At 37.7% G+C, this 27,442-nt stretch overlaps 1 protein-coding gene across 1 annotated transcript in view; it reads left to right on the top strand.

Moving 5' to 3' along the window:
* The window catches only part of LOC127656644 (serine/threonine-protein kinase MRCK alpha-like), a 97,635-nt gene extending 71,987 nt beyond the window's left edge, over window positions 1–25,648 (top strand). Inside the window, 22 exon segments of the mRNA XM_052145054.1 lie at window positions 278–383; window positions 1,116–1,264; window positions 3,289–3,380; window positions 4,582–4,658; window positions 5,071–5,109; window positions 5,759–5,878; window positions 8,481–8,558; window positions 8,699–8,728; window positions 8,730–8,805; window positions 8,898–9,034; window positions 10,647–10,786; window positions 10,881–10,962; window positions 12,952–13,171; window positions 13,270–13,332; window positions 13,516–14,115; window positions 16,833–16,930; window positions 17,101–17,185; window positions 17,764–17,887; window positions 18,049–18,166; window positions 21,131–21,248; window positions 21,762–21,922; window positions 25,033–25,648. Coding sequence (XP_052001014.1) covers window positions 278–383; window positions 1,116–1,264; window positions 3,289–3,380; window positions 4,582–4,658; window positions 5,071–5,109; window positions 5,759–5,878; window positions 8,481–8,558; window positions 8,699–8,728; window positions 8,730–8,805; window positions 8,898–9,034; window positions 10,647–10,786; window positions 10,881–10,962; window positions 12,952–13,171; window positions 13,270–13,332; window positions 13,516–14,115; window positions 16,833–16,930; window positions 17,101–17,185; window positions 17,764–17,887; window positions 18,049–18,166; window positions 21,131–21,248; window positions 21,762–21,922; window positions 25,033–25,164 — 2,845 coding nt within the window. The 3' untranslated portion in view covers window positions 25,165–25,648.
* The last annotated feature ends 1,794 nt before the right edge of the window (window positions 25,649–27,442 follow it).

Raw genomic sequence — 27,442 nt, 5'->3', positions numbered from 1 at the left:
GTTTCTTGAACATGACAATGAGTTCACTGTACTAAAATGGCCCCCACATGTGTATAGAGTCATTTTCCCCCCAAAGTAAAGCTAGGTCAAACAGAAGCAGTCTTTGCAAAACCTCGTTTAGAATAGTTCCTGATAAATTATTTCATGGCAACTGACAGTCCATAAGTTAATTTTAGAAATAAATACACGAGTTTGAAGCCAAATTCACTTAATTTTGGGTCCATCTAGTGGTGGTGTTTAGTAAGTGCAGTGCTGAGTATCTGTGTTTCTCTCCTAGGGTCAGTGATGAGAAGGATGCACGGGGGTATCTTCAGGCTTTGGCCACTAAGATGACAGAGGAACTCGAGGGTTTGAGGTACACCAGCCTGGGTGCTCAACCTACTGTAAGAATCAGCTTATTAGACCCTGTTCAGAACTGCAATCTTTTCAATCCAATTTTATTAGATTTTAAAGAGACCGTTCACCGAAATGAAACTCTGTCATCATTTACTCACCCAAAAGATGTCAGGCAAAATATTAGCCTCAGTCGCCTTTAACTTTCATTGCATCTTTTTGTCCATACAAGTGAATGGTGAATGAGACTGTCGTTGAGACTGCCTAATATCTCTTTTTCTGTTGCACAGAAGAAATTCAAACAGGTTTGGAATGACATGAGGGCGAGTAAATGATTACATAATTTTGTGCAAACACTTTAACCCTCCCTCCTAGGCTGTTCAGTCATTTTTGACAGATTTTATTTTTGTTTAAAAAAATATTTCATCAACCTGATTGGTTCAAAACTTGGTGACTATATTCAGTCTTCTGAAGTCTTAAGTGGTCATAAAAAAAAAAGTTACACCTTGGTTGTTCGTTGTCAAAATTGACCAACCAAAGGAAATGAATGGGAAACAATTTTTTAAATATAAGTGTAAATTTCAATCTATATATCAGCTACAATGCTTAACAAACACACATAGAAATGAAATGAAAACTATCAAATACAATCAAAAACAATCACACACAAACAGCCAAGGTGTTGACTACTTTTGAACAGCTTAGGAGGGTTAATATCACTAAATCGTCACTAAGTTGTACTGTATGTTGTTTCCCTCTTTTCCTTTCTCATGGTTGTCCAGGACATGCCATGGAAGAGGAGACGTTTGGCTAAGCTGGACATGTCTGCACGTCTGGAGCTGCAGTCTGCACTGGATGCTGAGATCAGAGCTAAACAAACAATCCAAGATGAGCTCAACAAAGTCAAGGCATCCCTTATGGCCTCTGATTGGTAAATACTTCTGTCATCTGAGATTTGCAGTAGGTCATAACAGTGGGTAAATCAGGAAATAAATTGCACTTCTTAGGTAGCAGTATTTTTAAAACGTTTTTGAGCATCTCACGCCATGAGCCCTGCACTTTGAAAATGCTGTCTCGTAAAAAGATGTTCATCTTCTAAAAATGCTTCTCGAGTCACGTGCATTCTGTTTTCCCCTGTCATTTAATTCTGTTTAAACTGTTTTTGAACACATGAACGTGACCAGTGTGAACAGCCCCTTATACCTTTAATTTTAGTTAAAGAGATGTTAGGAACTTAAGTTGGTTTTGCAATGGCTGATGCTGCTATCTAGAGAACAGTATGGCAATGATCGATATTATCTTAATTAGAGTAGCAAAAAAAAGTATGTGAACCCTTTGGAATTACCCGCATTTCTGTATACATTTTTCATAAAATATTGTTTGATGTTCATCTAAGTCCTAATAATAGACAACCATAATCTTCTTTAAAAAATGACAAACAAATAACTGAAGTTTTCATATATTTATTGAACATGTTTATTCACAGTCCATGCTGGAAAAAGTATGTGATCCCTTGAATTTAATAACTGGCAGAACCTCCTTCTGCTGCAGTAACTTCCACCAAATGTTTCCTGTAGCTGTTACTCAGCCTTGTATGTCATGGAGAAGGGATTTTACACCATTCCTCTCTACAAATTGGTTTCAGTTCATTAATATATCTGGGAATCTTCAGGTCATCTTCTTCCTCTTTAACCATTCTGTTGTTGATTTGCTTGTGTGTTTTGGATCATTGTGCTATTGAATCCCCCAGCTAATAGCTGACAGACCGCTACCCTGACATTCTCCTGTAGAATCTATTGATATATTGTTCCCTCAATGATTGCAAGCTGTCCAGGCCCTTATGTAGCAAAGCAGCCACAAACCATAACGCTTCCTCCACCATGCTTCGCAGTTGGGATGAGGTTTTGGTGTTGGTGTGTAGTGCCCTTTTACCTCCAAATATAGTTCTGGGTTTTTCTGCCAAAAAGCACAATTTTGTTCCATCTGTTCACAAAACATTATTCCAGAAGCTTTGTGGTGCATCAAGGTGGTCTTTTGCAAACTTGAGGTGTGCAGAAATGTTTTGTTTGGAGAGCAGTGGTTTCCTCTGTGGTGTCCTACCATGAACACCATACTTGTTCAGTGTTTTTCTTATAGTTAACACATGAACAGAGACTTAAGCAAGTTCAAGAGATTCCTGCAGATCTTTTGCTGTTACCTTTGGGTTCTTTTTCACTTCCTTCAGCATTGCACGTTGTGCTCTTGGGGTGAACTGTGCAGCATGCTCACTCCTAGGAAATCCAGCAACAGAGCTGAATTTCCTCCATTTGTAGACAATTTGTCGTACTGTGGATTGTTGAACATCCAGGTCTTATAGATATGTTTTGTAGCCTTTTCCAGCTAGGTCCTCTGACATTTGTTTTGATCAGGGCACTGTTCACAGGCTTCTTGGGAAGCCAGACTCTGTTAGTACCCAGACTGTACTGTTTTTATACAGAAGGACACCTCTAAAGCCCAAACCTACTATCTCAGCTCATTGATTGGAACACCTGCTTCTAATTCGCTTTTTCAGAAGTCAGAAGCCCAGAGGTTCACATACTTTTTCCAGCATGGACTGTAAATAATTAGACATGTTCAATAAAGACATAAAAACTACAATTATTTGTTTTAAACAGATTGTGTTGGTTTATTATTAGAACAGACCACATTTTTGTGAATAATTAATGCAGAAATGCGGCTAATTCCAAAGGGTTCCCATACTTTTTATTGCCACTGTATTTTATTATAGCTTATGTGACGTGTGTAAAATTGTACTCAAAGTTCACTCAAAAAAAGTAGTTAACCAAACAGTGGTTTATTGAATATATACGTAAGGAATAATTGTCAGACCTTTGATCAATTAATTCAGCAAGTCTAATATATATCGGCCTATAATTAATCTCAATGACTCTAGGTTTGTTGTTTGCTTTGTTACAGCAAGCTGGAGGATTCTGAGAAGATGAACCAGGACCTGCAGGCAGAGATCCAGAGACTTACACAGGAAACTGAGAGTCTGCGCATGTCTAAAGGTAAATGTACAAACCTGTTCTTCTTTATATAAGAATTAAAGGGATACTCCAGCTGTGGGAAGATGAATGTGTATTTAATAGTGGTCATTTATGTAGTAGAAATGTGAAATTATTTTTGAATTTGAAGCATTCTAGATTGAGAAAAGGCAAAAAATTTATTTTTTACTCATGTGGCTGAAAGACAACAACTCCCAGAATGCACTTGCTTTGCCGCACTTACGAGGCCACTCCCAAACCACGATTATGCCGGGTGTCCAAACTCTGTACATTACGTCTTAGTAACAAAAAGAAATACAAAACAAATACTCACTTTACACTAAGCCGTCCATTTGTTCCTGCAGGCTTTGGCTGGCATTTCCAATTTATCTTTGGGATCCTGAAATAGTTTCCAGGACCCCCCTGTCCATGTGTGGTACAAAACTTGGGTGCTCAGTTACACATGCTAGCGGTGTAGTTTCATCAGCGGATTCAGCGATCTCATGCAGAAGAAAATGGCATCGCTGAAATTCGCGACAGCAATAGGAATCTCTATCTGTTTGCATAGACGCACAGCGAGAGCACTGACACCACCAGTTCGCCCCAGCTCGAGTCTGGCCGGGCTCTTCCTCCTGACCGCCAAGCAGGTCTTGCTCCCCTGCTGCAGCAGCTGCTCCGGCCGCCTCTTGTTCCTCCATCTCCCGCAACTGTTCGTCGCTGTATTGCGGCTCGTATAGGTAGCCATGAGCATCCGATTCACACAAAAGATCTTCGAAATCCCCATCTGTCATTACTTCAAAACTTTCTTCCGCCATCGTGATTAGACTATTATACAAAGTTTTACAGAGCAAGAGCCTGTTAGCTTAGCTTAAAGATGGCTGACACTATCTTTACATTCTATGAGTAAGATCCCGCCTCATATGGGCGTGGTGAAAACATGCTGAACTAGCTACTAATACTGGCTGTAGTTTAAAGCCTCTGTCCCAAAAATCCTCCGATGACGCTAAAATGGCGATTTTTAGCGTCATCGGAGGATTTTTCCAGACTAAAAATGAAATTTTCTCTCATATCATGGGGATATGAGGGGGGGAAGCAGGGTAATTCGAAAATACTACTGGTTTTCTACTGATACAAAGCTTAATGCTACATCCTGGAGTATCCCTTTAACTAGGTAAATTCAACCAAGCATGTTGTATTTTACATAATTGCATGTCATGTGTTCCAGGTGTCAAGCACCAAGACTCTCAGAATTCCTTCCTGGCATTCCTCAATGCTCCGACCTCTGCCCTGGATCAGTTTGATGTAGGTATCTGGCAGCAATGCCTCTGCATATGGCTTTGTTTTAGGATGTGTTCCCGGCAGTAGTAGCAGAAGTGATGGACTACTTGATTTTTGTGCTTTTATTTTGTTTTAATTAAAATAATACATGCTGTATTATTTATTATTTATTTTCCCTTTCACATTTCATTTTCATTCTTTAACATATTCACAATAAATGATTTAGCAGTGTCTTCAAAAAAGTGCCTGAAGCTTGAAACTGTTTAGATTCCCCCCTCCCAATTATTACTTTTGGGCTTTGCGAACAGTTATTTTAATAAATGTGAGAGTGTTTGTGAAAATCTTAGTGTCTATTATGTTCATATATTGTTCGCTCTGTCATTCTGTCTCTCTCTCTCTCCTCGTCTATCTCTCTGTTTTTTTGTCCATGTTAAAGCGCTCCACTGCCTGTGGTCCAGCCGGAAAATGCAGACTTGTAAGCCCCTCTTTTGTGGTGTTTGGTGGAGTGTCTTTCTCTCATTACCAATGTGATTCCTGGTTCATTGCGTGGCATTAATGCATGTTACTGCATGGAATTGGTGTCATATCCACATGTCCAGTACGCCAAAAAAACATTCTCACTCCATCTGATTCAAAGTCCATTTCATCACAGTTTTTCTTGAGTCTTTGGACTTAAAATTCCTGTAATTTCCTTCTGTCCTTCTTGCCTTTTAACCACCAATTGAAGTTTTATTCAATGGCAGAAGTGGCGACTCTATTTCAAACTTACTTATGCATATCAACAGTCATCTGGTGTTTGCGCTCAGCGGTGTTCTCCAGTTTACTCTTTGCTCTTGATTGCGTGCGCAATCTTGCATCTGTTGTACATTTGTTTTTTTGTCCTGTCAGGAATCAGTGATTTGTTGTTTGGGTCTTGGAGAGGTTTTTTTAACCTCTGATAAGTCAAAATGCTGCTAATGTGCATGGTGTTTTCAAACAGCAAAGTGTATTATCACCCATTTTGTTGCATCAATTTAATAGCATTTTAGCAGGCATGCCTTGGGTCTAAAATGCTGCCATTGTTTGGTGCAATTTCACAAGCATGGGAATTCCATTCCCTAACCATCTCTCAATACTTCCAATAGATCGACTCCATTGATAACTTCAGCCTGTCTAACACACCTTCCGGGGAGGATGAAGGAAAATCCCAAGTCACATCCCACTCTCGATCGGCCTCGACCACCAGCGACATGGAGCCCCATGAGGTGACCTCAACCCCTAACCTCTACAGGGATGATAAATCTCTGTTTCAAAACTTCTTTGGTGTCTGTTAGCTGATAGGCAGCTTCCGTCTAAGACAGTGAATCCCATTCCTAGGGGTCGCCAGAGCTTCATTGGAGGCCTCGAAGCTTTCTCTATTTCGAGGGTTACAAGAAAAAAAAAAATGGAATGCGTGAAAAAGTTAAAAATATTTGTGTAATAAAGCACAATTAAATATAGTATGTCTAACATTAGTTTGGTGTGCATTTGGTTTTTAAAATGTGTGGCAAACCTGTTTGTTCTAAATGTACAGTACTGAGCAACGATCAAAACAACAGGTTAGCTAGCCAAACCAAATCAGCGACTGTGGCAAAGCGTTAGGTAGAAGAGAAAAACGTGGTAAAAAGAAAATTAGGATTTATTTGGTTTTATTCATTTGTTTAAATATTAGAATTTATGTGGGTTTATTATGATTTAATTGTTTGTACTGAATTTGATTTCATTAAGGCAATGGAGAAAGTGCGAATTGATTGTGTGATCTGTGGTGAGAGACTTGCATTTAAAACATGAACAGACTGTGCGTGCCATTGTCATTTGGTGTCACTTGAGCGCTAACAGAAATACATGAGATATTCTCCATGTTATTTCAACATTAACAGATTGGCCGAATGCATGAGATGTGATACGTTTCAGTAAGTTATATTGTATTGTTCAACTTGACCTCTGATATTCATTCACGTTTTTTTCATGCTATAAGTCAGAGAGTGAGAGCGTTCGCCCAGCTCCTTTTGAATGGGCAGCTGCCATGATCTGTCGCACGCAGCATTAAAAAACAGAACTTCTGGTTCAAATGATAGAGCGTGTCACATTTGTGGAAGTGTAGCTAAAGGCAAAACCATATACCGTAATTTCCGGACTATAAGCCGCAACTTTTTTCCCACGCTTTGAACCTCGCGGCTTATACAATGACGCGGCTAATATATGGATTTTTCCCGCTTTCAAATTTAATTAAAAAAAAATTGAAAAAAACATTCTGTGACGTGCTCAGTTTTTTGTCGGCGTGAAGCTTTCATTAGACCAATGAAATTGCCGAAAGGGTTAAGGTCAAAACAACTTTTTTTGTTTACTGTTTAGATTAAATCGAGCGTGCTCAAACTTCCCATCATTCTGATTACGGTAGTAATTTTGTCACCCTCACCATGGCAAAGACATGGAGAAACGCATATGATGCTGCTTTCAAGATGAAGGCGATTGATCTGGCTGTTGGAAAAGGAAATAGAGCTGCTGCACGGGAGCTTGGTCTTAATGAGTCGATGACAAGACGTTGGAAACAACAGCGTGAGGAATTGACTCAGTGCAAAAAGACAACTAAATCTGAGGCTATTCAACTCCGACACCGAAGGAGATGACTTCAGTGGTTTCAGTGCACAGGACGAGGAAGATAGTGACCAATGACTTTCTTGGTAGGCTACTGTTTACTGCAAATGTTTTATTACAAGCCGTGTGTGGCAGCGGGGGCGTGGTCAACCGCCCGTTCGGGAGAGAAAAGCTGTAAGGGCGCTTACACCTGCGCTAAATTATGTCTAACATATTCAGGTGCGCTCAATAGTCCGGAAATTATGGTATATTATACATAGTCTTTATGCAATTTGGAACAAAGACAATTATGTTTGTGTTCTCTGGAAAGGACAGTCCTTTTTTCTCCCAACAAAATTCAGTAAGCTATATTTGGGCGGTGGGGGTGCCGATGGTCCACATGCTCTGATGACATCATGATAGGATTATCGCTGGGTAATATCGCATTATCCAACATCTAAACGCATACTGTTTTTTCATCCATACCGTTCTGAAGAGGAGAGGCATTGTTCAGAATTTTGAATGTTAAAATAGGTTTCCCCTGGAAAAAAGGTTGGGAACCACTGTTCTAAGGCAGCATCTTAACTATATAATAATATAAATATTTTAATATTAATAATATACTTAATACGGTTGGGTAGGGTCACATGGGAAAACCTCCTCATGGTCGCCATAATGTGTGGTTCTCATTCTAGGTGGGGCACGTGATTTGCAGATTACCATATTAGCATATTTTTGCAGTGGTATCAAAATTGGTATCGAATACCATAAAATTTCACTGGTATCGGTACCGACTACTGAAATGTTGGTATTGCGACAAAACTACCCTCGACTAATGCAGCAATTGCAATGGATTCCAATAGAGTTTGCCTTTACATTACTCTAATTAGTGCAAAAATACATAACTTGTCTATTATGTGAAAACGTGCATTTATATTTTGTGGACTCATTTTTTTAATTGGTAATTTTAATTCTTGAGAGTATTTCTAATCTGCATTTCTCTCGAAATCGCTTAATCTTTTGAGCTTGTCGCATTGCGTTCTGGGATTGCCTTTTCCATAAATTGTAAATGTAATACCATTTGGAACTGCCTTAAACTGCTGTCTATGTTGGCAGCTCACTAGGTTTTGGAACAGATCTTAAATTCACTCATATAAGAAAGAATGATAAAGCGGACATTGATATAATTTTAAGATTTGTGGTGGTTAGAGGCAAATATATTGTAACAAAAAACTGTGTTTATTTTTTCAGCAGATGGATCAACCACAGCGAGGTGCACAAGCTCCCATACGCTCGGGATACAGCAGCTCTGGTCACAGCACACCTAAAGTAATTCATTAACTAATTAATTATTCTCCATGTTCAAGCAGTTTTCATATCAGCAAACAATAGTTCATTTTCAAATAGATCTTTAACATGTCTGTTGTGTGGTGGAAGTAATAGTTTTAACATTTATCCTTTTTTTTAAGCCAAAAGCCCATCAGTTTGTGGTGAAGTCGCTTCACTACGGCAACTAAGTGTAACCAGTGCACGTCTCTGATGGTGGGAATAATCCGACAGGGCTGTACGTGTGAAGGTGAGTGGTCACTACCTTAAAAGCTGAGGTTGTCAAGTAAATGGTCACAGATGTTAGGAATGGCATTCACCTTGTTTTCCCTCTTCCTGCAGTATGTAACTTCTCCTGTCATGTGACGTGTGCTGACAAAGCCCCTGCTGTGTGTCCGATTCCGCCAGATCAAATCAAAGGACCGCTGGGTATCGACCCCCAGAAGGGAATTGGTACGGCGTATGAGGGTCACGTCAAGGTAAATCGTCTAAAGGCCCCATGAAATCAAAATGGATGTTTTGTTACTTTTAGTCCATGTCTGTTAGCCTGGAGAGTCCATGCATATGCTTGTGTAGTTGACAAACCTTTAAAAGATATATGCATTTAAAATATACAACCTTTCTCTTCCTGGAAAATATACAGTATATGTCAACAGAGGAAAGATATTTGTGTTTGTTTTGTGTTATATTTTAAAGGCCTGTTTACTTCAGATCCAGTGTGACTAAATTACACAATCAATCAATGTATTATTTATAAAGTACTATAAAAAACAACTACATTTGACCAATGTGCTGCACAATAAAACACAAATTACAATAAAATACAAACACAAAAACAGAGCATATAGAGTAAAGCATCTCTTCAGAAGTTGTAGGCCTGATCAAATAGAAAGGTTTTTAGCTTAGATTTAAAAATGGGTAGTGTAGGGACAGTTGTAATTTGATTTGGCTGTTCCAACGTTTGGGATTGGCTACGGCGAATGCCCGATCACCCCTAGACTTTAACCTAGATTTTGGAACAAATAAAAGGCTTTGATCGACAGACCTAAGAGCTCTCACTGGGTGGTAATCTAGAAGCAGGTCAGAGTGGTATGTGGGTGCTAAACCGTTGCGAGACTTAACCAATAAGAGCGCCTTAAAATCAATTCTATAGCGAACAGGTAGTCAATGTAAAGACAGTAGAATAGGGGTAATATGCTCATGCTTTTGAGCCCCTGTTAAAACTCTAGCAGCTGCATTTTGAACCATCTGAATGAGAGCTAAAGAAGAATGGCTAATCCCCAGCTACAGAGAGTTACAGTAATCAAGTTTAGTGGAAATAAAAGCATGGATCACCCTTTCAAAGTTCTCAAAAGAGAGAAAAGACTTCATTTTCACCAAGGCTCGCAGCTGATAAAAAGTAGCCTTTACAACCTGATTAACTTGTCTATCCAGTTTTAGTGCACTGTCCAAAAGGACTCCCAGATTTTTCACATATGGCTTAACATAGAGTGTTAATACATCAAGATTTAAATTGGCTATACTATTGGTGTCAGAAGGGGTAAATACAACAATCTCTGTTTTAGACTTGTTTAAACTTTAACATCCACAAGGTAAGCAACCAACCTTGTTGGTTATTATCAAGGTAAATTTGTGTGCATCTGCATAACAGTGGTAAAATATACCATATTTCATTAAAAAAAATAGATCCAAGTGGCAGCATATAGAGAGAGAACAGGATGGGAGCTAGAATAGAACCTTGGGGGACACCGCAAGTCAAAGGGAACAGCACAGAACACAAAAGTATAAAGCAAAGTTAAACAGTTTTTTCACATTTGTATTACGCCAAGTTTTCTGAATTGTTATTTGCATTGGCATCCATACATTAAAAATGTATCCATCACATTACAATGTTTCAGACTTGTTATGAGGAGTTTATAGAGCAACTTTGTTTCATTTTCAAATGTTTTCGTCCATGTTTGTCATGCCAAATATTTGGACACACTTTCACTGAGTTTACAAAACAAAATTATATTTGGAAAATAGCTTCTATAAATCTTGGTTGCTTTGCTTTGTTCATTCCATGTCTAATTGTGAGATGTTTCCTCTTAGGTGCCTAAGCCACTAGGTGTAAAGAAGGGTTGGCAGAGAGCCATCGCTGTGGTCTGTGACTTCAAGCTCTTCTTATATGATCTTCCTGAAGGCAAAGCTGCTCAGCCTGGTGTCGTGGTGAATCAGGTCATTGACATGAGGTCAGTCGGGACTTCAGAACTTGAGCCTGTCCATGATGCTAATGGGTCAGTTTGTGTGTCATCTCATGGTTTCTCAATCTCTCTTTTGTTGTAGGGATGAGGACTTCTCAGTTAGCTCAGTTCTGGCATCAGATGTCATACATGCAAACAGGAGAGACATTCCCTGTATTTTTAGGGTGAGTTAAACAAGAGTGTACTATATGTATGTGCGTGTGTGTGTGTGTGTGTGTGTGTGTGTGTGTGTGTGTGTGTTTAAATTCATAGTAGTATGTATAAAATGCATGTTTCTGTCATAGCGAATACAAAACAATGTATTTAGGTAAAAGCTGAAGTCTTTAATTTCTGCGACACTAGCTCCACCAAACAGAATTGCAAAAATAAACATGGTTTTCAAACAGTTTCCTAATACACCCCCTGTCTGCTGATGATCAAACAAACATAGAGTCCCGGCTCACTACTTGCATTGGCTGAGTCGATGTTGGACTGGACGGGCCACTTAAAACAGAAATTTTTAGGTACTACAGAGACACAGTGTGTATGGCGTCTCTGTAAGGTGAGCTATGTGATAAAACTATCGCTCCTGTTTATGATCAACAAAGCTGTCAACGTTGCAAATTGGAGTGGCCTAGTTTTGCCGCCTTTCACTTCGTGGTGCTCCCTCATATTAAAGTACCTTTGACAAGAAAGACAGATTTAACAAAAATCAGTCAATTCAATTTTTATAATTAAATATTAATAATATACAAAATAAATCATCTATCTTTAATATATAGGATATTATCTGATTTCAATATGCATCATAACAGATTATGCAACAAGGTTCTCTTTAATAATTTAATTTGTTAACATTTTCAATTTATTTTTCCAACATTAAATGTTAATATTTAAACAGGTGAGTATTGACTTCTACTATTGATAGTTCACCCAAAAATGAAAATGTTGATCACTTACTCACCTGTATGACTTGCTTCTTTCAGTGAAGCTCAAAAGATGATGCAAGGGAGAATGTTTGTTTCAGTCACTATTCGCTTTCATTGAAAGAACAAAAGATGTAGTGACCGTGAATGGTGACTGAGACTAACATTCTGCCTAAGAAGTTCATTCAGACTTGAGGGTGAGTAATGATGACAGAAATTTTGCCCATGAACTAACTACCTGTTTAAAGTATTTGTTAATGCTTTCTGCCAAGATAAACAGTATAAGTGTAATTCAGCTTATTGCACCAAGAGAGACTAAAGAGAAGGGTAACAATGTAGGCTACATACTTTAAATTAATTCACTATGAATGCATGCAGCCTAGAGTTTTGATGTTCATTTCTATATTCTAATACATTTTGACTGTAAAGTTGTATATGTTAACATTATGTAGTATATTAATTCATAAGACATTTAGTGTTTTAATATTACATTTTATTACATTATATTATACTATATTATACCATTTAAATAAGAAAACCCATATAATAAACTTGTACAGTGACATCCAAGTAGCTTCAGTGGTTTTGTATTGGCCTACTAATTAATTATTAAATATGTTTAAAACTTTTTTGAATTTTGAAAGTGGTCTGAATAATTTTGTATTTTTGTTTTATTTGGCCTTAAAAAGTCCTTCGAACCTGCAGATATCCTGGAGAAAATTAACATACAAATGACTTGTACCAGTAGTTGTCTCTGCATGTTAAGCTATGAATACGCATACAAATAAAGTATTTTAATGCACTCCAAGTCATTTATGATTATATTTTTATATATTTGTTTTATTATATTTTATGTAATTGATCATTCATATTTTTTATAACAGCAGTAATAGTGAATATAATATAACCATTATAAAGTATAACTGATGACATCAATTTGTATTTAAATTCTAAATATTTTTAGTATAATTAAATTTGAAATATAACTAATTATAAATACATTTCTATTTTAGTTACTAAACTAATATAATTCGATTTATAGTATAAATAATAATAAAGTATTTTATTTAAATGATTCATTAGTGTAATTTGTATTATTGTTATATTTATTAATTAAATGTATTTAACAATTATCATTGTATATATTATAAATCATTTATAATTAAATCTTTAAGATTAAAAGATTATTTAATTTTATATATTATCATCAGAATTAATCTTTGAAGTTGTTCCGATCTTCTCCTGCAGGTGACAGCGTCTCAGCTCGCTTCCTCCAGCTGTAAGAAATGTTCCATCTTGATCCTGGCAGACAGCGATCAGGATAGAACCAAGTGGGTCGGCCTTCTGAACGAACTGCATCGTCTCTTAAAGAAGAGCAAACTGAAAGAACGCAGTGTTTATATCCCTAAAGAAGCGTATGACAGCGCCCTGCCTCTCATCAAAACCACACAATCTGCTGCTATAATAGGTTACATCCACATCGCCAACATTTAAAATTCAATAATTCTATTGGCATCAATCGCTGCTTTGTTTGTTTATTTAACATTCACTCCTATTTATCTGTAGATCATGAGAGGATAGCTCTAGGAAATGAGGAGGGATTGTACGTTATTCATGTTACCAAAGATGGTAAGTGTTATTAAAAGCTTTATGAATGTATCATTGTATTATGTGTTAATCCAGTCAATGAACACCATGTGTATACCTTCATACATATATATATATATATACTGTATTAAGGTGTCTTACTGCATTCTCTAATAGTTATACAAAACACAAGCCTCTTAATATTCACATATTTCCTGTTTGCAGATATTATCAAGGTAGGAGACAATAAGAAGGTCCATCAGATTGAGCTGATCCCATCTGAACAGCTGATCGCCGTGATATCAGGTCGAAACGGTCATGTGCGACTTTACCCCATGGTGGCCCTGAACGACCGTGAGGCCGACTTCTACAAGATAGCCGAGACCAAAGGCTGCCAAACCCTGGTTTCAGGCACAATCAGACACGGATCTCTTACTTGCCTCTTCGTGGCCATGAGAAAACCTGACAAGGTGATCATTTTCGAGCTCAACAAGAGTAAAACACGACATCGGAAGCTGCGGGACATCCTGATCCCAGGAACCGTGCAGTGGATGGGGTTGCAGGGCGAGAAACTTTGCGTGGGCTTCCAGTCTGGTTTCCTGCGCTACAGTCTTCAGGGCGATGGAGCTCCCAATAGCCTCCTCCATCCAGATGACCACACGCTGGCCTTCATCGAGCAGTTGAGTCTGGATGCGCTTTGTGCCGTGGAGATCTCTAGTAAAGAGCTGCTCTTGTGCTTTAGCAGTATTGGTGTGTATGTGGACTACCAGGGCAGACGATCACGACAACAGGAGCTGATGTGGCCGGCTACGCCAACAGCCTGCCGTGAGTTATTGCTCTGATCACCATACTGACCAATATGGACCATTTTTACATTATCAGTGTCAACCGATAGCTGCGTCCTCTTGGCTGATTAATAAAAGCGTTAGGGGCCATTCAGACAGAACATTTTCTTGCATTAAAAGAAGCTGGACACAGCAGATAGAACAGAATGCATGTGTCTCGAGATGCCTTTTAAAAAATTATTTTTACTTGCCATTGAGTCTTAAAAATGCAGCACTCACATGCGAGTCAAACTTGTCTGTCTAGTCCATGTTTACGTAGAAAAATAGCGAGATATTCGAAAAATGCATTCAGTGTAAACAGCACCTTAATTCTTCCTTTTGTTAGTTCCAAAATCTACCAACTGCCTAATAAGTGTATAAAGCAAATTTGGAAATTTGCCAATACTGTATGTGTACTTCTCAATTACTATAATTAAATTGTATTAGCCTATAGGGGTGGGTAAAAATATAGATTTTCCAATGAATCGCAATCGTCATTTGAACATTTCTTAAATCCCAAGACCAATATTTTACTCTCTGCAGCCCTCTGCTACAGTGAGAGGAAATCACTCTCATTTGCAACCAAATATCGCGCTATGCAACTAGAAATGGATATATTTATCAACTGGCTGGTAATCGTTTAAATTTCACTCATCAGTAATTATCTAGTATAGTGGTAGAGTAGTCAGCAGCAAGGTCCTTTCACTTCGTGATGAGGGTAAAAGTTGTTCCATGTGTGTGTCCAAAGACAAGATCCATGACCCATTTGTAAATTAATAATGTCCCTTTTAATAACTTTTCTGTTGTTTACAGTCAGTTGTTGATCATAACCAACAAAAAGAAGAAACATTTATTTCTATGCATAGCATGAATGAGATAAAGCCATTCGAGTGTCTCTCGCTAATATGCGCTCATTTACAGAAATGCTGGTTTTCTTAAAGAGACATTAGCAGTTTTTATGACAAAAAATATTAGTCTATTTTTTAATTTACACAATTCCATTCCATTTATATATACCGTAATTTCCGGACTATTGAGTGCACCTGAATATAAGCCGCACCCACTGAATTTAAAAAAAATATTATTTTGAACATAAATAAGCCGCACCTGTCTATAAGCTGCAGGTGCCTACCGGTACATTGAAACAAATGAACTTTACACAGGCTTTAACGAAACACGGCTTGTAACAAAAATAAACAGGCTTTAATGAAACATGGCTTGTAACAAAAATAAACAGGCTTTAACGAAACATGGTGTGGCAGCGGGGGCGTGGTCAAGCGCCCGTCCGGGAGAGAAAAGTGGTAAGGGCGCTTACATCAATCAAGTGCTGAAAACTGTCACACTGGTGCCAGTGTGACAGTTTTCCCAAGAAGGACACGTGAAGCAGGGCACTTGACGTTCCAGGTAAGGCTTTTAATGGCCACAGCAATGTTTACAATCAATTTTATGAAGTTTCTCAATTCTTGGACTTCTATGTGCCAACACTAGACTGACGTGTGTCTGTCTGTCTGTCTGTCACTCACTCACACTCTCACACTCTCTCTGCTGCCTTTTTATGCCGCTCTCCCCACGCTTACTGAAATTAGACACAGGTGTTAGACATTAGCTCAGGTGTAAGCACCCTTACCGCTTTTCTCTCCCGGACCGGCGCTTGACCACGCCCCCGCTGCCACACACGGCTTGTAACAAAAAATAAAAAATTAGCAGTAAACAGTAGCCTAGCAAGAATGTCATTGGTCACTATCTTCCTCCTCTTGTGCATATGAAACCACTGAAGTCATCTCCTTCGGTGTCGGAGTTGAAAAGCCTCAGCTTTAGTTGTCTTTTTGCACTTGAGTCAATTCCTCACTCTGCTGTTTCCAACGTCTCCCGTGCAGCAGCTTTATTTCCTTTTCCAACAGCCAGATCAATCGCCTTCAACTTGAAAGCTGCATCATATGCATTCTCCGTGTCTTGAGGGTGACAAAATGACTACCATAATCAGAATGATGAGAAGTTTGAGCGCGCTCGATTTAATCTAAACAGTAAACAAAAAAGTTGTTTGACCTTAACCCGTTCGGCAATTTCATTGGTCTAATGAAAGCTTCATGCCGCCAAAAAACTGAGCACGTCACAGAATGTTTTTTTTTTTTTTTAAATAAAATTTGAAAGCGGGAAAAATCCATATATTAGCCGCATCGTTGTTTAAGCCGCGAGGTTCAAAGCGTGGGAAAAAAGTTGCGGCTTATAGTCCGGAAATTACGGTATATAAAAAAAAAAATCCATCAAATTTAGTAATCTTTAAAGAATTGTCATATTTAGATGTATATAATTTTAACCTTTTTAAATCTGACTTTTGCCAGGAATCTGTATCTGCATCAGGCAGCGAATTAAAAAAATCTATATGGGTTAACTACCTGAACTGACATCTGGTGTCCACTCAAAAGAACAGTTGTGTTTCAATAGTGTTTTTGTTGTATGATAGTACTGTGACTAAGTATTCTTGAATTTACCAATTTGAAATCTTAAGAACTCAAGATTTGACATCTGAAAACAATTTGCACTTAAATATTATAGCAAAGATAATATTCAAATGTTTTAATATTTCATGCTGTTCTTCAGGAAGTAAATCTGATGTTAATATGCCTCGAATTCTCTTTATTGTGATCTATTTTATATATTATTTTTATTGGTAAAATTGCCAATAAGTTCCCTCTTTCTGAAACTTTTGTCTTGCAGGTTATAATGCACCGTATCTGTCAGTGTACAGTGAGAATGCAGTTGATGTGTTTGATGTCAACACTATGGAGTGGATTCAAACGATGCTTTTGAAAAAGGTACATTTTCATATTACTCTTGTTAAACACAGCTGTGAAAGATAGATGCCAGATATTTAAATGATATGACACCGATATCAGCTCAGTGTTTTATGGAGTAAACTGTGGTGCAGGCAGGTGGTAACTGAAAGTGGAGTGTGTTAATGAGCTGTGTGTCTCCTGCATGCCAGGTTCACCCTCTGAATGCTGACGGCTCGCTCAACCTGCTGGGACTGGAAACAGTCCGGCTCATCTTCTTTAAAAACAAGACAGCAGGTAAGCGCTTCATCTGTAGACAGACTCCTCCCCCTCATCTGTGTGTGTGTCCGTCAGTTTCAGGCTTTGCATCTCCAGACTCGTGAATGTAATACATTATTAGAAAATATTATACTTATTACATAATTGCATAGGCTTTATAGACAACATTAAATTAACATTTTCACCCATATTTGCTTCATTAATCAATGTCTTTGGTCTTATTTTGCACAATTCATCAGTGCATGTTGATTAAATGCAATAACTTTCTTTGCCTCTGAAACAACTTTACAATTCTGATTATGTAAGCATGATCATGTGGGCAGAGAAAAGTAATATTAACAAACCGTATTCATGATCCAATGGATAAAGTCCTGTCCTACATTATTTCCGCTGCATATTGTGTTCACTTAGAAATCGTTTGCATTACAGAAGTTAAATGCATTTTGTCGTTAATATAAAAAAAAGTGATCTCGTTTGATTTGCATCACAATGCTTGCTAATGTAAGAATGTTGTACATCATAATGGATGTTTGTTGCTGTATCATTTCAAATTTGTAGTTTATTGTATAATGTGTTTTATGTGTAATGATATGCAGAGGGAGATGAGCTGGTGGTCCCAGAGACATCTGATAACAGCCGCAAACAGATGGTGCGCAGTATGACCAGCAAACGGCGCTTTTCTTTCCGTGTGCCGGAGGAGGAGAGACTTCTGCAGAGGAGGTGATGTTCAGTAATACAAAGCCTGGTGACACAATATGTGTTGTATAGGAGGAATAGTTCACCCAAAAATGAAAATCCTTGATTATTATTAACAGAAGAGAACATTATTCCATTATCTGCATCCATTATTTTAGTCTCACTGAATGTGTTGTGTTGTTCAGGGAGATGCTGAGAGACCCAGAAATGAGGAATAAGTTGATATCAAACCCAACAAATTTCAACCATGTGGTTCATATGGGCCCTGGAGATGGAATCCAAATACTAAAGGATCTGCCAATGGTAAGAGCAGCCAACTGCAGGGAGAACGTCACCTCTTATATTTTTCTCCTTCTGCATCTCTTCGCCTCCATCCATCTGCTCTAAATGGCATTGATCCATAAGCATGAAACTGGGGTTCATCATTTTCTCACCTTCATGTTTTTCCTAACTCATATGACAGACTTTGTTCTGCGATCACAAAAGGAGTTATTTTAAAGAACGTGCCGGCCTATAATTTCCATATAATGACAGTTGATAGTGACTCACTTTAAAGCTTACAAAGTATCCTGAAAGTAATTTATCACCATTATCACAGCTAAAACGCAATGTAGAAACCCAGAGAACTTTATTTACTGAATGAAACCACAGCTCTGTATGCTGTCAGTCAATGCTCAACTTGAACTTTCCTGTAAAGCCATACGGATTCGTGTCACAATGATGCAATATGAAGCAGGCTTACCTGAAGGAGTAATGGCTAGTTTTACATGTGAAATTATTAACAATGTTTACTGTGGATGGAACTGAATGTCCAGATGCTTAATTTTACATGGTACGTGGAAAGTTACAAGCTTTTGCAATCTGAGCAGAATGTAGCTCAAGCACAACAATGCCCACAACTGCTGCAGCTCAACGCAAGAGAGTAAAAACATGCATTTCTCAATGACGTGAATACTGTAAATATTGTACTCTGGGATGTGTGTAAGAGATAGTAAAAAAGAAAAGCAACAACCAAATAAAATAGCTTTTTTTGTCTCAAAAGAATAATTTAACAGTGAGTATAACTCATCCTCAATTAACAAGATTGGTGGGCAGATATTGTTTCAGAAAAGATAAATAATTGTATTTCTGTGTCCCGTTTTCCCATATTTGAGCTCTAAACTAAAATGGGTAGATTGTGTTAAACTAGTTAATGAAAAAAAAAAAAAGATATTGAAATAAAAAATCATTGGTCACACTGGTAGCCAATGTCTGTCAGCTTGAATTTGAAAAGATCTGCTTTGGGTGTCTGTTGACATTAGATATTGTTTGCACAACTGTTTTGTTGTTGTTATTTAATCATAGAGTACATCATAACTTAGGCTGATCAGAGCATTTTAACCAAATGCAACGAATAATTTTTTTCTATTATTTAAAAAAATAATCGATAGTGGCAGCCCTAATTGGCGAAACATTTCACTTTTATGATTAATTTCTGACTGAAATATCACCAGAAATGTCAATTCAAAGACAATAAGGTCCGTTTTGCTTTGTATGTTATCTTTTAATTTACTTTAGCTCATGATTCCATGTGCATGCATCTATATTATTTATTTTCTTTTCCTCTATCTGTCCTCTTTTATCTCTGCTCCTCCTGGGTTTCTCACTGTAGCCCGGTTCTACTCTCCCCTCTCCCCGCCTGTGCCTCATCTCCACTCCAACCAGCTTTGAGCATGTCTATCACATGACTGTCACCTCTGCTGACAACTTCCTGTCTCTGGACTCCTCCCCTCTCTCCTCCCACTCCCCATCCCTCAGCTCTGCCCCTGGGACCCCTGCTTCCATCTGCTCTCTGGTAGGACCAGAGAATGCCCCACACACACACACACCCTCAATCTGTTCTCTAGAGGGTAGAAATATATGGCCACATGCATTCTCACTTTCACACAACACAAGCCATCAATCTGCCTGCATCACAATTCCCTCTGTGGGTTTGATTATTTTTGCCTTACATTCTAATTCTCTGCATGCTGCCAACTCATGTCTCCCTTTCTGTTCATCACTAAGTTCCAGGGTTTGAAAGTTTCCAAATAGTTTTTTAGGCTTAAGCACATCAAAAACCAGATCTGATTGCCATTAAGAAATAATCAGCAAGCTCTCATTCTTTAAACACCCTATAAAATTGCTCGACGAGGGTAGGTCTCTTTCCTTTGTTGGTGTATTTCCTTTTTAAACAGTTGAGGGGGGGGATATATCAAAGGGCTTTAGATTGAGAGACAGCAATGAACATGATTTACCACTTGCTATTGCTTGTCAAAACTCCACTCAATAATTTAAAGTAATATATATGCAGTAAATAACGTTTAATTTGTCGTCTTGTTTACATTCTGAATTCATTGAGCTATTGATCTAACATGCTGTACATGGCCATAATATGCGCCGATTACACTCTGTTATTGTAATTTATGCTGACACTGATACCACTTTAAAGATGGATCTATAAAAGAGTGTTAATGGGCAGAATACAGACAAAATAATGAGGATTAGAGGCATATCTTTCTTTGGGCAGATATGTGAATGGCTTCAGCTGCATGAATGGGCACTTGAGGGTTTTTGAGTAGATTTGATTCCTTTTGTACACTAATAAAAAAAATTGCATGTCATGTTCTTGGAAAATGTCTCTATGCAAACGATTGTACAGATGTAGGTAAAATTGCACCAGCTTGCTTATTACTCTGCACACCGGTGTGTTCATGTTGACTGAACAACATAACCAGAAATTAGCTGTTGGTCTCAAGGTAGGTGGAGCGTCAGGTCATACCTACTGATGACGTGGATCAATGGCAGTAAGGTGTTTAGCAGCAGATTAGAAGTTTTCCTAAATGTTCGCCCTGGCTAGCTGTTACTAACCACCGAAACTGACTCAAATAAACCACCTTTTTGGCCTGATTTTGTTCTAAATGCATCACACCCATTCATCCTTCGATTTCGTATGAAGTATATCGGGGCCTTTAGGGGAAGAGACATTCTCAAGTTCTCATTTCTCTTCTTATCCTAGAAATGTTTAATGAGTATATCAGCTAAAAGTTAATGTTGTCAACTTTTAGGAGATTGATGGATCACACTTGAGTAAAGAATATCATGTAAGATCATGTGTATTCTTGCCATAATAATCTTTATACTGTTCCAAGCAAGATTTGTCTTTGTGAATTTACTCGTTTATGTTCTAATTTCAACATTATAGTGCAAGATTTACTTTATGACCTCTGTGTGTTGTGCAATGGTCAGAACGTGCGTCCTCAGGAGAGTCGTGGTGTCCTGGGAGCATCAGTCAGCATCCCCTCCATCAGCAAAGCAAGACCTGAACCGGGCCGATCAATGAGCGCCAGCAGCGGTCTTGGCACACGTGAGTAATGAAATAACTTCACTCACAGACAAATATATGGATAAAAATGAGTCACTAAAGTGCCGTTGAAGAAATTGGAAAAACATAGTAGTAAAAAAAATACAAGAAATTGAAAGAGATAAAAGCTGTTTTGTTTTTTTTTCCAGGTTCAATACAAGTTAAGCTCAATCGACAGCATTATGTTGATTACCAAAAAAATATTTCCATTGTACCTCGTAAAAAAAAAAGTAATCGCAGTTACATTATGGCACTTGCAATGGAAGTGAATGGCCAATCCAAAAACAATCAAATGCACACGGTTTCCACAAGATGTAAACATTATGTGTTAACTTGATTTTAGTGTGTTTAATTCAAGAATTTACTGGCGGTACGCCATTTACCAGATTACAGGACGTTACGTGAAAAGTGAAAAGTTCTTAAATTGGATTTAAGAGCACTAAAATCATGTTATAAAATCATGAGAAAATAATTTTGAGGTCTTAATGATCTGGTGATGGGTGTCTTATATTCCAGGCCCCACCTCTCAAAATGGCAGCGCACTGAGACGGGACCTTTCCATTGGGAATTACAGTTCCACCGAAAGGCAGATGACATCACCTTCTGATGGCTCACTCTCATGTGGAGGGGGTGTGGACTGCGCAAGTGACACCCCCCTCTCCCAGTTCGACAGAGAGGTCAGTGCCAGCAAGCTTCGCAGCATTGGTTCAAGAAGTATTATACCCATTCGTTTTCTTCGTAGGCATTTCAAATATCTTCAATAAAGAGTTGTGACAATATATCCAACAAGATCTGAGTTAAATCACATAATCACAACATTTTATTCGAAATGCATTGGAGAAAAATACTCAGCTCTTCGTCCTTTAAATAATTGCAAATGATATAATTAAATCAGTCACAGCTTTTGTGTAGGTTATGCATTTATTCTTTTAATTTTTTTAGAAAACTCTGTTTTTGAACATTGCAAAATGGGTGAATTTCAGTTCTTCACAGGGAATCACACTGATGTAAGGCTTCTTGATACATGAGCATATATACTTAGAATTTCTTGCCTTTGAAGGGTTTATAAGTTTTCACTGAAGCCATATTCTCTGTGGAGATTTTGAATGGGATATTCAATATTCTACTTTGCCACTACTGAGCTCTGTAATCATGTCAGAATATTTTGAGAAGAAGACTAAAGAGATTTCAAGTGTTGGGGTGTATTTGACCCTTTTATTGTGCATTCTTTTTGTGAATATTGATTTAATATGTCAAAGTTGACTTTCAGATTGCTGTTAACAGGTAAAGGATTCACCCCTGAAGCTCTAAAATGCACTTGTCTAAATAGCTGCAGATCCACAGTGATGTTGATTATAGCTAAATCATACTCTATTAAGAGCACCGAAAGTGTGTTATACAATCCCTAAAATGAATACACGGGCCAAATCTTCCATTTCACCTGCCAAAATGTGCTTGGAGGGTCTCCATCCTCACTTTCTCACGCCAAATGCATGTGTTGAGTGTGCAGTGGCACCAATATCCACAGATTGAAAGCTTTTGACCTTCTAACACTCCACCTACACACACATTATGCACCTCGGCCACATGCTTGAGTGTGTGCACATCGACTCTATAATGACGTGTGGGTGCTGTGTATCACTCTCTTTAGTGGAGGTCAGCGTCACCCACAGAGAAGACCCCTGATCTGAAAAGGGCTCTAAGGACCCTACTTAGTAAGATAAAGGTAACATCCAGCAGCAAATATATGATCCCCAGATCTGACCCCTCTAGAATCCTGCTAAGTTTGCCCAGAGTAAATGGGTTAGTTGAGTTGTTTCCACATTAGTTCTGTAGCCCTTTATGTGATACTGGTGTGTAGTTAGTGATAGTGTACAGAGTTTGTTAGCTTCAGTTTTTATTTTCGATGTGTGATGTAAAACCGTTAGATGTGGATTCCTGTGATGGTGGTTCCAGCTAGTGATAGACTGATTAATCTGCTGATTTTAAGATAATCGGTGTCAGCCAATGACTGTGCCTGTTTGGCATATTAACCGAAGTTGTAGTATCAAACCAAATATATACAGTCTTGTGAGTGGATAATAAAACATTTCTGGTACATTCAAATATGATTTGTTTTATCTAAATATTATGCAAAAATATTAACGCAAAAAAAATGTCAGTAATTTTGTAAACCTCTCATTTGCATCAGTAAATTGTAAACTACACGGCTCTCTGGAATACTTTATTCTAATTGGTCAATTGTGGCATTCTACTGTTATGTATGTGTTTTGAACGACAATTAAACAGTATAATTTAGGGATGTCCTGAATCCTATACTGATCTCATGTACAGTACTTGACCTCGTGCTCATTAAAGTGCTCCGATACCAAAAAACGATACAATCTGATGTATGAATATCATTCCGTAAACATTCAGTGCACAAATTAAAAACAAATCCTAGTGTGTTGATTAAACCACAAAGGCTGCAATTTAATAAGATAAATACAGTATATAGTTTGCGTGTGCAGCATGCTATAAATGTGTTTGTGAATGTGTGGAGCCGGTGTTGTGACAGCAAGCAAAGTGCTAATTCACTTTGTAGCATGCAGCACATACAGACTACATATTTATTTAATTAAATAGCATCCTATTGCAGTTTAATAATCACACACTCAGAATAACACAGTTCAACAGAAAAATATCAGTTATATAATATTCAGTATATTACTTGCGATAATATTTAAGCAATATCTCACATCTTTGATGCTCTTGTTACGAAGCACTTTATTTGACAAAAATAACTCCCATGTTGTATTTTGGATTGTGCTGTGAGGTTCTGTATAAAAGCACTTTATTTGATAAAACATAATACACTATTATGTTAAAAAATTAATTGTTCTATTTTTATTTCATTACAATTAGAATGAATTCATTTATTTAGACAGCATTTTTATGACAAAATTGAAAAAGAAGAAGAAAAAATGGGATCAGAAATTCCTGTGTAGGGCTGGATATAAATATCGGTTTTGCAATTAATTGTGATCTTCCGTTGAACAATCCCGATATTGATTCTTAAAATCCCAAGATCGATCTTTTACTTTTTCTTTATTGTTTACTTGAGTTTTGGTTGCATTGATTATTTTATCTGTTACATAAATAGCAATTGAACTGCATATGGGCGCTGTTGTTAATTTTATCATTTATAATATGTATTTTTGTAGTACACAAAGTTGAAAGTTTCACTATACATAATTTACAGCATTGGCATAGATAAGTAATTTCATAGGCAAATAGAAAGGACATTATAACTGAAATATACACAAATGAATCAGAATCAAATAAAGTTGGAATCGAATCGAATCGAAGTGAATCTGAATCGGCTCAAATCAGGAAGTCTATATCGATACCCAGCCCAGGCAACCGAATCCCTACATAACAATGCTAGTTTTATATCTCCCATATCACTCCATGGGCTCTTTCTTTTCATATAATGAACGCAAATCATTATTTCTTGTCCATTTATTTATGTTTTGTAAAGTGGTTATGGAATGAGTAATTGAAAAACTCATATTGGTTGGCCACTCGTTCTAGCTTCTAATTTTAAATCAGTTTATAACGTTATGCTATTTGTGCTTTAACATGCTCTCTAAAACATCCTGATTGGCTAGTTTTGACTGGAGAAAATGTATGTATTTAACCAGCGGAGGACAAGAGGGCAGAACTCTGTGCAAGAATGAAAGGAAATGACTCAACAATGTCCTGTCATAATGATGTCCTAACTTTATTTTTTGGTCTGTGTCTTTAGAATTCGGACTCACCGCATCACTCCACAGCCTCCAATAGCTCCAACCTGAGCAGTCCGCCCAGCCCCTCTTCCCCACACAAGAGCAAGACTCGATCGCTAGAGCGCGGCGAACACCTCGGATGGGAGACATGAGCGGGGCCCCTGCCCGGTGTCTCCTGATGTCCTTTGGGGCCCGAGTCCCCCCTTTGACCTGATGAACTGCTACGGAGAGTCCCAAATTAAACAAAGACCTAAAGATGACTCCTCCTTTGACATATACCAAACATGTCCCTGGGGCCAGGTGTGTGTTTGCGCGTATAGATGTGGATGTGCATTACACGTGTGCGAAGACCAATGGAGGTTTATGTTATTACACGCACATTACAGTGCACCTTAAATACCTTTTGTGTGCACCAAAAAGCTACTTTATTCTCTTCCTGTGATGGAACAGGGAACAGACCACTAAGTTTAGCTTATGTTCGCAATCACCTACAGATAAATGCAAAGCTTTAACGTGAGTTTTCATCACTGTTTGTTGAAAACCACATCAAGTGTGCCTCATACAAAACCAGAAAAAAAAATATGAATGCAGTTTAAAGTTTTTATTGACTGATGGTATTATTATAAACACATAACATCATAGAAACTTTCATCAAGGATCATGTATTCCACCTAAAGAACACTAACCAATTGTTTTCATTTTTAGCATGCAGATTTCAGTGAGATCAAAAGTAATATTTTTTGTATAAACCTGACAGATAGAGCACCCCCTCCCCCCAGCTGTGGCACTACAGTATAAATTAACATCTGCACTCCAGTGCCATGATGACCGTCACATTCAAAGGTCAGAGTTCAAGAACAGATTCTGAGTTTAATAATGTAAATAGAGTTAGAGTATAATATATATATATATATAATTAATTCATAAATCATCATGTGACTTGGGTTTGAGAGAGTATTCTTTGCTTTTTATTTTCCATGTCAAGATTCTAGACATTTATGCACATCTTTATTTGTCAATTTAAGCATTGTTTGATGTAAAATAAGCTAGTTTTTCATATAATCAGCAAGAGAGCACAAAAAAAAACCATTGGGCCTTATTCGATGAAACTGAAGCAGAATTCATTTTTATGTAAATAGTTTCAATTTCAAAAGTGTCGCATTGTTCGTGTCATCCACAACGGCTGCAGTGAAATTGTTTGTAAAACAATTATGTAAATGGTCACAATCAATCGATTGCGGCAATTTATGCAAGAATGACTTTACCAGAAATTCGTTCCGCTCATGCTTCATGAACGAGGCCCATTGTGTGCAAAAACCAACTTGCGTACTATATTAAATGTGGATTAAACACACCCAAAAACACACAAATCTACACGTGATCGTAAATAAGCTGTTGTGCTGAATGTAACAGAAATTCCCTGCAGTCTTGTTCTATATTCCTCTTGCCTACATCTGTGCTTTATGATTCTGTTACCGAAGCTGTTTCCAAAGAGTTTTGTTTTAATTATTGATGTTATGTAATATTCTTATAGTATTTTTATTTCAGTGTTTAAAAAAAAAAAAAAAACGTTTTAAATTTTTTTTTCTCCAAACTCACAAGAACCAAACTTTGCCTATGGTGTACATGTGAATATAAAATTTTGTGTATGTAGCCTATGCCACAAGTTTCAGAATATTGTTACTTTTGTGTGGCATTGTGAACACTAAGGGGCCATTCACATTGAACGCATTTATGCTACAAAAAAAAGAAAAAAGCTGTTATACAATTATAACAGAATGCAGGTTTCTCAATCCATTTATCCATTCAAAGTTGAAGTTCTTTAAACTTGACACGGCATTTACAAATATGTGGTCAAAGATGCCTGTCTAGAGCAGGTTTGAAGAGAAAACGTGTTCAGTGTGAATGGCCCCTTACTCTTCAGGTGAAGCCACGGAGTGATTCTCTCAAGCGGAGAGCGTTCAAAAGGCTTCAACACAGCTGTTGCCTCTTCCTTTAACACTTCTGCAGCTCATAATGACACGACAGGGACAGCGAGGAGCAGCTGGAGATTAGGTCATTCAATATTGAAATGAATTCAGCGAGGATATGCGGTAAAGCTGCTGTAGTGATGTTTAAAGATGCAGGGAAGATATAGAAGTCTAGAGTAGGACTATCAAACATCCCTGAATCTGAAGATACCTCAAATTAAAGAGCCAAGCCATTATGACTTCAACATAACCTCATCAGATCGACAATTCTGCTTTTCATTTGTCTGATTTTAAGACACTACATTAATTGGCGGTTATGTATCAGTGCTTCTTGCTTTTACAATAGTAATGTTTATCTTGTTAAGTGCATATTTATCCAAACCTTGCTAAACTGAGAAATGCATTTGAAATGCATCCCAGCCATTCCTGTAAAGAACATTTAGCAAATCCATTGATACCA

This window comes from Xyrauchen texanus, chromosome 16 (genome assembly GCF_025860055.1).
Source record: "Xyrauchen texanus isolate HMW12.3.18 chromosome 16, RBS_HiC_50CHRs, whole genome shotgun sequence".
NCBI classification, from domain to species: domain Eukaryota; kingdom Metazoa; phylum Chordata; class Actinopteri; order Cypriniformes; family Catostomidae; genus Xyrauchen; species Xyrauchen texanus.
The sequence above is the reverse complement of the archived record's forward strand: the minus strand, read 5'-3'. Positions and strand labels throughout refer to the sequence as shown.